A 14,725-nucleotide genomic window follows, 5' to 3' on the forward strand; every position below is an offset into this window, starting at 1 on the left:
GGCAGGGATTGTGGGTGAGGGGAGTGAATGTCCAGCGCTCTCCCCACCCTCAATACCACGACTGAGGTGAGACCCTTGAGCAAGGCACCGTACCCCCAACTGCTCCCCGGGCGCCGCAGCAATGGCTGCCCACTGCTCCGGGTGTGTGTTCATGGTGTGTGTGTGCACTTGGATGGGTTAAATGCAGAGCACAAATTACTCGGTATGGGTCACCATACTTGGCCACATGTCACTTCACTTCACTTCACTTCACTTACAGTGTGTTTCGTACAAAAACACAGAAATGTTAAGTGACGTGTAGCCAAGTATGGTGTCAGAATTTGTGCTCTGCATTTTCAAGTGCACACACACAGCAGTGAGTACTGAACACACACACACACACACCCGGAGCAGTGGGCAGCCATTTTTGCTGCGGCACCTGGAGAGTGATTGGGGGTTAGGTGCCTTGCTCATGGGTACCTCAGTTGTGGGCAATGAGAGTGGACGAGAGTGCTATTCATTCACCCCCACCTACATTCGAGACTCGAACCCGCGACCTTTGGATGACAAGTCTTACTCTCTAACCATTAGGTCCACTGCTAAACCTAACCATCAGTTGGGCATAATCAAGGACTGGTAATATCTATTTTATGATAGTGTTAATTAAACTACCCTCATGATGACCCTGCTGTGTGATTATGAATCACTGTATTGAGACCAGTTGTCCTGAGTGCTTCCTGTCCTCCTCCGTCCCCTTTCCTGTGTAACACTGGTTTGTTTATATACCTGTCTCTCCTTGTCTGTCTCTCTGCAGGTAGCCAGGCTCAGTTTCCCATCACCCAGAATGTGACGGTGGTCGAGGGCAGCACGGCTAACATGACCTGCCGAGTGGATTATAATGATAACACCTCCCTCCAGTGGTCAAATCCAGCACAACAGACCCTCTTCTTCGGGGACAAGAAAGGTGAGTGTGGGCATGAGGTGCCATAAATCAGTCTGGTGTAGTAAACTTGTAGAAGAACCAGAGTGGGTTACTGGGTCGGGTCGAGAGGAAATGTGCTGTGTAAGGATGAGTTTGGGCTCAAGACTAATGAGACTAAACATTCCTGTGTGTCCCTCTCTTTCTCTCTCTCAGACGGGCCAGCCACACAAACAAAGCAATCAATTCTTCGATTCATAGCATCCACATCAGCACTGCAATAACAAAAGCAATTTAGCATCATTAAAGGTTCCCTAGTGGTGAAGGGTGAAGTGTTTCACTTCAAGTCATCTGGGAGACATACTCAACACACAACAGTTTGTTTAGAGCTGAATTTATGGCTTCCTTACTGCAAAATATTTATTTATTTATTTTTGAGTCTGCAAGTCAGCATAGTCCCACCTGAGCCACAGGCAACATGTAAACCAGAAGGTGTTCACACAGGACGTGTTCTTGTGTTCAAAGACAGCTCGATGGAGCACAGCAGAATGGAGCACAAACCAGTAGTCCCAGGGTGCGTTTTTCGAGGTTGAACTACTTTAAACTTGACATGGCATGCAAGATCATGGTGCAAGATCCTGAAAAGCAGGGAAATGCAACGGCAAAGATGTATATGCACATAAACACAAGCCATTGAGATTACATTCAGTTCTATGGAATATCTATCTATCTATCTATCTATCTATCTATCTATCTATCTATCTATCTATCATCTGTCGTTTTATCTATCTATCTATCTATCTATCGATCGTCTGTCTGTTATCTATCTATCTATCTATCTATCTATCTATCTGTCATCTGTTGTTTTATCTATCTATCTATCATCTATCTATCTATCTATCTATCTATCGATCTATCGATCTATCATCTATCTATCTATCTATCTATCTATCTATCTATCTATATCATCTGTCGTTTTATCTATCTATCTATCTATCTATCGATCGTCTGTCTGTTATATATCTATCTATCTATCTATCTATCTGTCATCTGTTGTTTTATCTATCTATCTATCATCTATCTATCTATCTATCTATCTATCATCTGTTGTTTTATCTATCTATCTCTATCTATCTATCTATCTATCATCTATCTGTCTGTCTGTCTATCTATCATCTGTTGTTTTATCTATCTATCTATCTATCTATCTATCTATCTATCTATCTATCTATCTATCTATCTATTTATCTATCTATCTATCTATCTATCTATCTATCTATCTATCATCTGTTGTTTTATCTATCTATCTATCTATCTATCTATCTATCTATCTATCTATCTATCTATCATCTGTTGTTTTATCTATCTATCTATCTATCTATCTATCTATCTATCTATCTATCATCTATCTGTCTGTCTGTCTATCTATCATCTGTTGTTTTATCTATCTATCTATCTATCTATCTATTTATCTATCTATCTATATATCGATCATCTGTTGTTTTATCTATCTATCTATCTATCTATCTATCTATCTATTTATCTATCTATCTATATATCTATCTATATATCTATATATCTATCATACCCATCCATCCATCCTTCCATTTCTTATAAAGTCTCTATATGACAGGTGTTCTGAAGAGAGGGGTTCAGAAATAAGGGGTCTTAGTGACAAAACAGGCGAACAAGTAATTTCAGACATGGAGAAAGTTACATTTTGGCTGAGAAATACAGACATTTTCTGGCAAATAACGTGTAGATGAATCTTGCACAATAAGACCACTTTTGGAAGTAAGGAAGTAAATAGGGGTCATTTTTGATTTCATGTAGACTTGAAATCTTTTCAGAGCATAGCCAGGAGATGAAAGTAGATTTCATTTGTTATCTGATGTTAGTAACGGCAGGGCTTTTGTTTGTCTGATGAAAATAAGTCGCTTCATTAGTCTGCAACGGAGAGCAGTACCATCACTGACATTTATGACTGCCTGCGTGTTCATGTGTGGGAGAGTGCAAGCTTGAAATAATGTATTCTCTCTCTATATGTGCAGGTATTTGCTCTATTTTTTCTTGCGAAAGCAACTGCTGTTTCATTTTTGAGATACAGCAGTGCTTTGAAATGTCTGTCTTTCTTCATTTGGATTTGAGATTATACTGTATGTCAATTCACATTTTACTTTAATTGACGTTCTTATGATTGGATTTTTGAGGAGATCCAAGCCATGCATTCAACTTTGAAAGGAATAGTTCACCCACAGATTATAATTCTGTCAATAGTTAACTTTATTTTCATTGTATGGAAAAGACCAGCATTAACATTTGGCTAAACATCTCCTTTTGTGGAAGTCAAACGGGTTTGGAACAACATGCGTATTTTACACCTAATTTCTTAGGAATTTTTTAAGGAATGTACAAAACAGAACACAATTAATTTTTCCAAGGAGAAGACATCTCTCTCAATGTTTCACACATAGGAATTCTTATGCATGCATTAACCTTAACTGAGCTCCAAGTGATGATTTCATTTACATTTATGCATTATGCAGACAAAAATAACTCTTTTCAGATATACATTATTAGTTGCATTCCCTGGGAATGAAACCCATGACCTTGAGTTGTGCTTTATTCTATGAGCAACAGGAATGTTTCAAGGGTTAGTTCAGCCAAAAATGAAAATTCTGTCATTAATAACTCACCCTCATGTCATTCCACACCCATAAGACCTTCGTTCATCTTCGGAACACAAATGAAGATATTTTTGATAAAATCCGATGGCTCAGTGAGGCCTCCATTGACAGCAAGATAATTAACATTTTCAGATGCCCAGAAAGCTACTAAAGACATATTTAAACTATCAAACTTCCAAAGTCACGCCCCTCAGTGGTGAACTATTAAAATTTCGAAACACTTAACAAAGCCTCGTTTACTGAAATCACGTGATTTCAGTAGCTTTCTGGTCATCTGAAAGTGTTAATTATCTTGCTGTCAATAGAGGCCTCACTGAGCCATCGGATTTCATCAAAAATATCTTAATTTGTGTTTCGAAGATGAACAAAGGTCTTACAGGTGTGGAACGGCGTGAGGGTGAGTAATTAATGACAGAATTTCCATTTTTGGGTGAACTAACCCTTTCAGACCGGATTTACTGTACATGCACATCACAGATAATGTCTTACTGCTAAAAAGAAATTTAAGTACTCCATATCAGAATAATCCTCTATGTTATTCACTGTCATGCCTGCCAGCCAGAGTGCCTATGATAGCCACCAGAGGGTGCTACTTCTATCTGCTTTATCTCACCATGAACTACATTTCCCATAACCCATTGCCTGGTCTAATCATGCTCTGATTACTTCCACCTGTGTCTCATTACCTTGCTAACTCTGCCTATATAAACCCTGTGTATTCACTCTTTCATTGCAAAGTCTTGTATGTTGTTACACTGCATTTCTGAGTGTTATCCTAGTTTCATGTGTCTTGGTTTTTTGATTCTCTGCCTAATTTCTGAATTACCATTTTTTGCCTGGTTGCTCATTTGGATTGTTTGCCTATGTGTTTGACCTCTTGCCTCTTTTATGGATTATGATTCTGGATTGTCTCTTTAAAGCTGCGTTTGAATTAGGGCTGCATGATATTGGAAAAAAAACTGACATTGCAATATTTTTTTTTTCTGTGATAGATATTGCGATATGACAAAAATTCACCAGATGACTTGAATAGCTCTATTTGGAAAGAATTAGTCATTCTAGGATGATTGGGGTGAATTTGTAGGTGAGTGAATATGCATAGAAAATAATGAACAAATTACAAGCATAGATAAATATAACAGAACGAAGATACAAATTAAATAAATAGTGCTTTATATTTTTCAGGTAAGTCTAACAGTATTCAGGTACAGAAATTGAATAATCAAATGTAAAACAACACTGCATATTCTTCACTGTATAAATTAAATATTTAATTAATCTGTGTTAAAGCTACAAAATTGTTGATTAACATTCATGACACAGAAAGCAGCAGGAATATTAGGCTGCTGTCACTTTAAGACCAAATGCGTGGATCCAAAATACTGTTACACATCTGGTTTTCTTTCTCAATTGTTTAGTTCACCTAAGCCATAAGCAACTGTGTTTATGAGGAAACTCAATGTTTTACGTGCATTTTGACAATTTTTTGCATGTATGTATCCGTTCAGTTACAAATAGACGCGGAAGAGAATGGCATTCGGTGTTCACTTGTGTGTGTGCGTGCGTGCATGCGTGCACACGTTCAGAATTGAGTTCTCTTTCATGTCTTTGTGCACTCAAATAGTTTAAAATCGCTTGAATGTTTAAACTGGCAGGACATAAAATGCATTCAAATGATAAGCTTTTATTGTATAATGGTCAAACTTTGCAATTAATCCGAGAATCATATGCATTTTTAATATTTTTGTGGAAAACTTGATACATTTTTTTTTTTTTTTTTTGAATTTTTTTATGAATAGAAAGTTCTAAAGAACAGCATTTATTTGAAATAGAAATCTTTTGTAACATTTTTTACAGTGTTTTAAATACAATTTTTTTTGGAATAAGGAAAAAGTCATAACTGTCACTTTTGATCAGTTTAATGCATTCTTCCTGACTAAGCCTATTAATTAATTTAAAACAATCATACTGACCCCATGCTTTTAAATGGTGGAGTAGAACAACAAATGTGGCCTAACCTTTACATATTCACATTTTAATAATTTTACTTGTTTAAATAATTTGAGGGTTGAATGATGAAAAGATCAGAACTCTCAAGCAGCTGAAAGAATCCATCAGAGTATCATCTTGTTCCACATCCAGTCCTTTTCCAAGGGTTTGCATGTACAAGATGTACCAGAAGTATCCATATTTGTATTTTGTCATGTTTTCTTTTCACATCTCCCAAGTGAACTACATTCGGCTGGTTTTTGGCAAGCTGTCCCGACTGCACGAAATATGGGTAGAACACTTTCTTTTACTCCGTGTTTGCAAACACCAGGGTACCGAGTCTGGCACTGCCACTGCAGTCGCCATGAGGGACAGACAAATCAGTCGAGGGGGTTTGATGTAACACTGACACAGATTGGAGGAAGTGAACAAGCTGGCAAGATCAGCCAACATTCTGCCAGCGTTCAGCCAACATAATGCCCTCCTGGCAACGGTCCTTCAACCACCTCCCTTGGAGTGGACAGATGTGCTGTTGTTGAGAGCGAAGTAACAGTGGTAATTCTGTAGTGGGAAGTGCTCGCTTCAGATTGAACATTAACCACGCCAGATGTTAATTAAGTTAATTGTTTGGAGCATGATGATAATAGAATGAGCAGTACATGAATTTAGTGGTTGTAGGAAATAACATTTGCTGGAGGAGGAATGGTGTTTGTTGTGTTGGAGTGAAGGCGCAGACACACAGAACACATTGTGGTTGTTATAAGCGCCGATCCCATGGGTGTTCAGGAGCTCAAGCACCCACGGGAAATGCAGCGTTATGTAAAAGTGAATTAATTTCAGCACAATTTGTGTGCTTTTAACACCGGCCAACTGTGACTGCAGGACATTCGGTGAGCTTTTTTTTCCGAGTCTAATGTATACACTACCGTTCAAAAGTTTAGCACAAGTCTTGTCTTCTCACAAGGCTGCTTTTATGTGATCAGAAATACAGTAAAAACTGCAATATTGTGAAATATTATTACCAATTAAAATAACTGTTTTCTATTTGAATATATGTGTGCAAGAAACTCTTATTATTATCAATGTTGAAAACACTTGTGCTTCTTCATATTTTTGTGAATTCTTTGATGAATGGAAAGTTCAAAAGAACAACATTTATTTGAAAAATAAATCTTTTGTAATATTATAAACGTCTTTACCTTAAACTGTTGCATTCTTTAATCCATTTGTGCTGTATATAGTTATTAATTTCTTTAAAAACTGCATTAAACTAATGGTAGTATATGTGTTTGTTTTCTTTCTTTCTTTGATCTGTCACTTTTTGTGGCATATTTTCACTTAAAGTGCTTTAAGGTTTTATTTGCTAATTGTGATGTTGTGCTCTTTAGAGAGCCCAGCACAAAACCCTCCTTATTTGTATTTAATTTATTTTCTGGAAACTCAACCCCAAAATATTTTATATATTATAATATATCAAATATTTATATATTATATAACCAAAGAATATTGTCTATTTTTTGCAGTTTTTTAAATAATTAATTATAAAAATTGAATATCAAATCACTACATTATCTGCAACACTGCAAGCAAAATAATAATAATAAAAATCTATGAATAATATAATATAAAACAATGCAATGCAATGCAATGTAATGTAATGTAATATAATATATTTGTTTAATGTTTTTAAAAGAAGTCTCTTCTACTCACCAAAACTGCATTTATTTGATCAAAAATACAGTAAAACAGTATATAATATAATATAATATAATATAATATAATATAATATAATATAATAGTTTAATGTTTTTAAAAGAAGTCTCTTCTATTATTCATTTGATCATAAATACAGTAAAAACAGTATTATATTATATCATGTTAATACATATAATAATTATATAGAGGGAAAATAGGTATTACAATGTTTGTTGTATTGGCTCTTGTGTAATGGATAGCCTACTATACGTTGTAATAACAACACAGCTCAACGTAATGCAGTTATGTGAGTATCTTGTATTTGCATATGTCCTTTTTCATAAAGAGTGTATGTGTTATTTTGGGAAAATCATTATGCCGGGGGAAACATGTAAGGTGAACAATTTAAAGTGCATCATTTAAACGCATTGCTCTCAGTGGGAATATAACAGTCAGTGTCAGCAGTGTGCCGGCAGTGCGAGGGAGCACGTTTGGCATCAGGAGATTCAGGGCAGTAGTGTACTCTATTGAACGAGACAGGATGGCAAAGACAGAGATTGAATGGAGAGAAAATTGGCTTGTGGTCACAATTAGGTCTGTAAACCGAGTCTGAAGGATTGTCAATCTCTAGTGGCCTTGGGAAATGAATGGTCTGGACTTGAGTGACCAGAGACTTTTCTGCACTCAGTAGCAAAGGATTTAGATGTAGGTGTCTCATTCAGTGTGGTGTAATAAGTATGAGTTGGTGGGTTGATATTCCTTTTGATCAGATCATTCATATTTGATCTAATCCATTGTCTAATTCCGCCATTTTGATTAACCTTTGTTGCATTTGGTTGTGTTGTAAAGCAATAGAGAATATTTTTATCCCAACCTGCCCATTATCCAAATATTGAAATGCTTCTTGAATGAAAAACAACTTGGCTGCTCTGTATTTATGGTGATTTGTGGGCTGGCTATAGTACCGAATGTCACTGAACCATCATTTGAAAAATGGCTTTAATCCTCAATCATGCACATTGACAGCGAGATGAGGCTTTAGACCAATCGGGGTGTGTGAGATTTATATTTTTACTGATGTGCTTAGGTACAGTCTATTATATTTGGATTGTGGACCATTGGAATGAGGAAATGGAAAAGAAGATTGCTTATGGGTGCCCGCGCTGAATTTCAAAGAGATTCAAAAGAATTCTAATGTTACGCTGCGCAACCAGAAGCACATCCTCTTTGAAAAAGACGCTCAGTTGTGAAAGTGGGAATATGCAGAATCTGTGTTTTTGCAAAAATACCACATTTGAAAAGGATATGTCAACCATTATTATTTCTATGGCTCATACTTAGTGTTTGGATTGGGATTGGAACAAACTCTATTGGAAGGAGCTCATCGTGCACGGTTTGTGTTTGAATGATACGTGAAATAAAATGGATTTTGAGAAAAGGTGTGCTATTACTTTTCAAAGAAATCAGCTTTTTGGTTCTCGACGGTTGAAAGCTAAAATGAGCAGTTTCTCAAAACCAGAATATAGGGTTTTAACAAGCCACGCAAATGTGATTCGATTTTCAAATTTTCATGTCGCGTCAGTTACGTTTTTCTCGTAAGTTGAATACGGAAGGTGTTGGATGTAGTGTAAGCATTTTGAACATTGAGAGGCATTACACTTTCTTCGTAAGAGAGGGGGTATGATTCTTGCTTCGGTGCGAGAGGTCCCGGGTTCAAATCCCGGACGAGCCCCCAATTTCTGTTACGACCGCTAGGGCTCAGCCATAACAGAAAGAAGGAAGCGAGTCTCAATACCAGAGAGATGTCGAATAACACAAGCTTTATTTACAATAAAAAGAGTTTAGCGTCAGGGGCAGACCTGGCCAAAATAACAAACAAAATCTTCTTTTATAAACTAAATTACTTCAATGAAAATAAAGAAAACAAAATACAGCTTAATTTACCTATTTCCCTTAACCATAATCAAAGTGAAAAAAAAAGATACAAATAAATTGGCATCAAACCCCCTACATCCCTTAATTTGGCAAAAAGGTATTTACAAAAATATTTACGGCAGTATTTACAGAGTCTTATGGCAAACAAATCAGATTCGGTATGGTTAGATTATCAATCCCAAGGCATGCCTCATCCCAGTCCTCTTAATTGGCAATTGAATGAATAAAGTCTCATTTTTATTTAGCTGGGTCAGAGATTATATACAGTAGAAAGAGTACAAGGGGTGTAGTATAGATTTAACCAATGAGAGAAAGAGTACATCATATAGCTCATGGTATAGGAATGTGATACATATAGAAAAATATGGTCAACTTCTGGCCAAGCACCCATGCCTTCCTGGGGATCCAAGAAGACCCTCTTCCATACTTGCAATACAAAAGGCAGGGACCATTCCCTGTCTCCCCATTTGGCCATAGGACCCTCATACCTTACATGGAAATTGTTCCAGTACATAAAGTGAAACAGATGTTATATTATAGAATACAGCTCCAACAAAGGACAAAAGACCTTCTACCTTCCTTCAATGCTGAGACCAGCACTTTAAACATAAAATCTTTCAAAGTCATAGTCAAACGGGCAATGATTAAATAAACTCGGGAATCAGAAATTACAGTGACAATTAACAAACACACTCATGGTTTCACTAAACACTCACAATCTCTACGGCACAACATTCTTTCTAAATCAAACGATGACGAAACGAACAGTAGCGAAGTAAAACAGTCAATGAATGTGAAGAACGATGGAGCGAAGCACTAAGTCAATGAGGCACGAAGGCAGAGGATGAGTGTTTGGGGCAGTCCTTATATGTGGGTCAGGTGCTTGGCAGGACCAATCACAGTTTTCCACAGGTTAATAGAGACAATGTCCACCTGAAACACAAACATGTCTATGCACACAGAGAGAGTATACACAGCAGGTCAGTTGATACAGAAAAGTGAACTAAAAACTTATTAGTAATATGTTACACTACCCATTTCTGCGGACAGTAATATTATTACTGTAACGCATTACTGCCCTACAGTGTTAGCTGCACAGCTCATACTAGCTGACCTCTGTTTGCAAAGGTAAGCGCGACTCACATTGTCTTCAGATTATGTAAAAAATATACTAGATATTTACTGACATGGACAGACTTTTCACTTTATGGTGCTTGTAAGAACAGTAATTATATTGTTGTTTCTTGCAAACTATCAGCCTTTCCACCAAGAGAGGATGTCCGGGTCGATCAAGTTCACACTGCTCTTCTGCACTGAACCCTTTAACTCCCAGCATGCCACCAACTTAGTGGGCGGCCTAAATGCTCACAGATGGAGTGATAATCGTGTTTCTTAGGAGTGGTACAGTTGATCACTACAGAACCAACCTGCAATTTTTGCTCACTACACCACAGTAAAGGAAAGAGCGGACTAGATAACCCTCATTCATTGCCGTTTGCCCTCATCACCAATCCTTTGTGTGAGGTAACTCCTACATAAGGGCTATATCTGAGAACAGCCTGCGAAACAGTGCAGGGAGGTGTGTACTTGTCTGTGATTCACATACAGAACACACTGAGAATCTGCGGGGGTGTGTGATTCTGGGCTAAATCCTAAATCCACCCCGCCTAGATTACCAGATATCTCTCTTCTGTAAGTATCCAAGTGAAGACACAAGAATTCTGCGTTATACAGACACCAACCACTCCTCTGAATTATATATCAGTGGCTTATCCATAATAATGCCCACCGCGCCTTGTGTGCAGACTGAGTGAAAGAGTGGCTAAGCCTGATGGTTTGCTATTATTTTGCTGGCTGTATGAAATTATTTTATATGTAATTTTGTTTTTACTTTTTTCAGGTCATTTTTTCTCTCGTGGTGGTACTACAGGGTTAGAGAAAAGGATGCAAGGCATTTTGAGCTATATATTTTTTTATTATTATTAAAGGATTAGTTCACTTTCAAATGAAAATTACCCCAAGCTTTACTCACCCTCAAGCCATCCTTGGTGTATATGACTTTCTTCTTTCTGATGAACACAATCAGAGATTTATTAATAAATGAAGACTTCAGATGCAAAAGCCTCTAAGTGCCGTCTGAGATTTTCTTCTAAAATAAGCATTTTTATCAAGAAGGGATGCTTATTTTAGAAGAAAATTTCAGACGGCACTTAGAGGCTTCAAATATCCTGACGCATCCGAGCTTTATAATGGTCTACTTCTACTTAAGAAGAAAGTGTAAAACTCTAGCAGTTCATAAAACTTACGTTACTTCCTACGCCTTCCCTATTCAACTTACCGAAAAAGCTTAACTGAAGCAATGCCAGTTCCATTTTTTCCGTAATTTGAATAAGGAAGGCTAGATATTTTACTTCGTAACTTGTTAAATATGGATATTTTTTTTACACAAATGCATCGCTTGCTTCAAAAGGCCTTTATTAACCCCCCGGAGCCGTGTGGAGTATGCTTAAGATGGATGGATGTGGATGAAGGCACTTTCTTTAGCTTTTTACTCGTTGATCCCACTCACTGCCATTTATAAAGCTCGGATGCGTCAGGATATTTATTAATTTTTTTTCCGATTGTGTTCATCAGAAAGAAGAAAGTCATATACACCTAGGATGGCTTGAGGGTGACATTACATTGTCACGGTGGCTGTAATGATGGACACGACAAAGGAGTAGAGAAAATAAACTCTTTAATCAATGAATCAACAACGGAAAACTACAAAGAAAATAAAAGATATGGGAATACATGCCTTAAATCATTACATATATTATTTATTATACAAATTATGTAATTTATTATTAATAAAAAAAAAATTCTAATTTTACCGTATTTAAATTTAGATTTAGATGGTTCGTCAAAATCCTGAAAAATATTTAAATATCATTTTTTTAGTTATATCACACAGCTTCTGTGTTGTTAGTGTTAACTAAAACTATTAAAATTGTTTTTGGTAATTGAAATAAAGCTAAAATAAAATAAAATAATAAAAAGTATAAGATGAAAAACTTAAAAAATAAAACTTAAATGAAAATTAAAATTGTTGCAATGGCAACTAAATGAAATAAAACTTAAAGTTAAAGTTATATAGAAATATAAAAAAAAAAAAAAAATACAAAAGCACATAACAAAATTTCCAAAAATTAAACTACAAATTAATATGAAAACAAACAAAAAAAAAATATTGTAATAGTATATAAATATTACTGAAATAACACCTGGCCCAGCCCTAGAATGATAAAATCACGTCTGGTAACCAAAACATGGTTGGTTTGAATCCTGCATGGGATAAAAACCCATAAGGCACCACTCCTGTGCCCTTGAGTGTGGTGCTTAACCTCCCCTCCAGGGGAACTGTTGCTGTAATAAGTGTACTGGTTTGGATAAAAGCATCCGTGCAGCTGGTGTGTTTGACCAAGAGTTTGCAGATCCATTTTAGCCCAAGGCCATTAGGAGAGAAGAGCAGCTATGATAAGTCGCCACCACTGAAAAATCGATAAGCACCACATGTCTCCCTTATCGTGCACTATTAATGTGATCACAGCGTATGATTCATCATGCTAGAGCAGGATAAATTAGAATGTATATGTCTGTTGCTTCTCTGTAACATGATGTAAAGACCCTGCGTGTGGGAAAACAACACCTGCAGAAGGTATTTATTTTGCACTTCATAATGAGAGATCAAACTACCTTCACAGGTCCAGAATAACGTATAGATGCTCTATCTTGTTGTGCGGCATATCTGTCTTTACCAGATGTGTTTGAGAATGTAGATGCGGAAATCCAACTCTATGTATCTGAGACATAACAAACAGCACTTTCTGGTATACATATTGATGGCGAATTTTTTTCTGAGCTGCAGCAGTATTAACTGCTCTTTCAGTGGGTATCTCAAATGCTTCTGGCGCATGATTCCTGACATTCATTAGAGATGTTCAGCTCAAATTGCAAAAGGTCAAATTGCAGAGTGGGCTCTTAATTGGCCTGCGGCAATCAAAATGTTGTTATGTTCTAAATTACTGCATTAATGGACTCGTTAAATCGCTCATTAGATAAGAAGATTCAAAAGCGAGCAAAATGCACAGGAACAACATGAGGCGCTGTGACATTGTACAATCGTCTGGTTATGTTTAAGCCTACAAAGGTCTGCAAGGTTGTATCAGTAAATTGTCTTTTCCTTACACTTTTTGCAAGGGTTTATGCAATAATGCTGCTGTCTGCTGGGTATTTTCAGGTTTTACTTGTATCAGCACATTCTGCATTGTCAATTCCAGCTGGTCCCTTGTGTACTATTGAGGCCATCATGATTTATATTAGCATTCGCCACTGGGACAATAAATGTGAGAAATCAGACTGTGATAATTTACTATATCTGTGTGTGGCAAAATCCTATTCAGAAACAGATGAAAAAGTCCAACACGTATTCAACACACAGAATAATCGAGGACAACAAGGACACTTCTAGGATATTAAATAAAAGTACAAAAAGTAAGATCTCAGAGATAATGACTCAATATTCATTTGTTTCAGGCATATTTCATGCACAGATTATATAATTATTATTTTGAGCTATGCCAATGTCATGGGTTCATTTCCCAGAGAATGCGTGAACTGATTCAGTGTATACCTTGAATACACTCACTATGTATACATGTGCACCAATAATGTGATTATTTCTCATAGTCAGAGTAAGGTCTTAATCGCAGCAAGATGTTTATATGACACGAGCAGAACTCTTCACTCCACTTTACATGCAATTTTCATTACTCTGATGAATGAAAATTCATCAGAGACTGCGTAGCGAGTTGTGTTGACAGAGTTTTAGTGATTTGGTGAAGAGAGAACTTCAGAATAATGTCACGGAGTTCATTCATGAAGCTGTGTGGACAACACATGGCATCCATGTACGTCCGAGCACATGCGCACTTTGGTCAGAGCGGTAATAATGTGATTAAGGTGTTTACGTGCCTGTTTGTTGTGATTAAAATTGGCGTACACGCCTAGTTTAATGCGTTTACGGTTACTACCATTAAGATCTTAATCGCATTCGTTTGATTGAAGTATTGCGTTTACAAGAGATAAAGATTAATCGCAATATTGCCAAAATCCCATTATAATCACATAATGAGGGTGCATGTAAAAGCATGTAAAATAAAAGTGTCTGACAAATGCATAGATGTGTATGTAAACTGAATTGACTTTAGCTACAGTATGACCATTGAAACTGTGGCCAATGCATATACAATGTGCACCACAAATAGAGTTATGGAGCTTGTGTGGGAAATGTGGGTTCAAATTTGGCTTGCAACATTTCCCAATCTCATCCCCCTTCCTTTTCTACTTCAGTTCTGGTCATCTCTCCACTTCCTGCAGGATCAACAGGCCTGCTTCATTCTCAAGGAAATCAAACTCGAGATGTTGCTTAAAGGGATAGTGCACCCAAAAAATGAAAATAATCCAAAGCTTTACTCACCCT

General features: G+C 36.8%; 1 protein-coding gene across 7 annotated transcripts in view; it reads left to right on the forward strand.

Annotated features, from left to right (window-relative positions):
- The window catches only part of cadm2b (cell adhesion molecule 2b), a 259,203-nt gene that overhangs the window by 203,258 nt on the left and 41,220 nt on the right, over positions 1–14,725 (forward strand). For all 7 annotated transcript variants that reach the window (XM_048160169.1, XM_048160174.1, XM_048160173.1 and 4 more), the window contains one exon: positions 794–943. In XM_048160169.1, coding sequence (XP_048016126.1) covers positions 794–943 — 150 coding nt within the window. The remainder of the gene's footprint in view (positions 1–793; positions 944–14,725) is intronic.

Source organism: Megalobrama amblycephala, linkage group LG16 (assembly GCF_018812025.1).
Source record: "Megalobrama amblycephala isolate DHTTF-2021 linkage group LG16, ASM1881202v1, whole genome shotgun sequence".
Classification (NCBI taxonomy): domain Eukaryota; kingdom Metazoa; phylum Chordata; class Actinopteri; order Cypriniformes; family Xenocyprididae; genus Megalobrama; species Megalobrama amblycephala.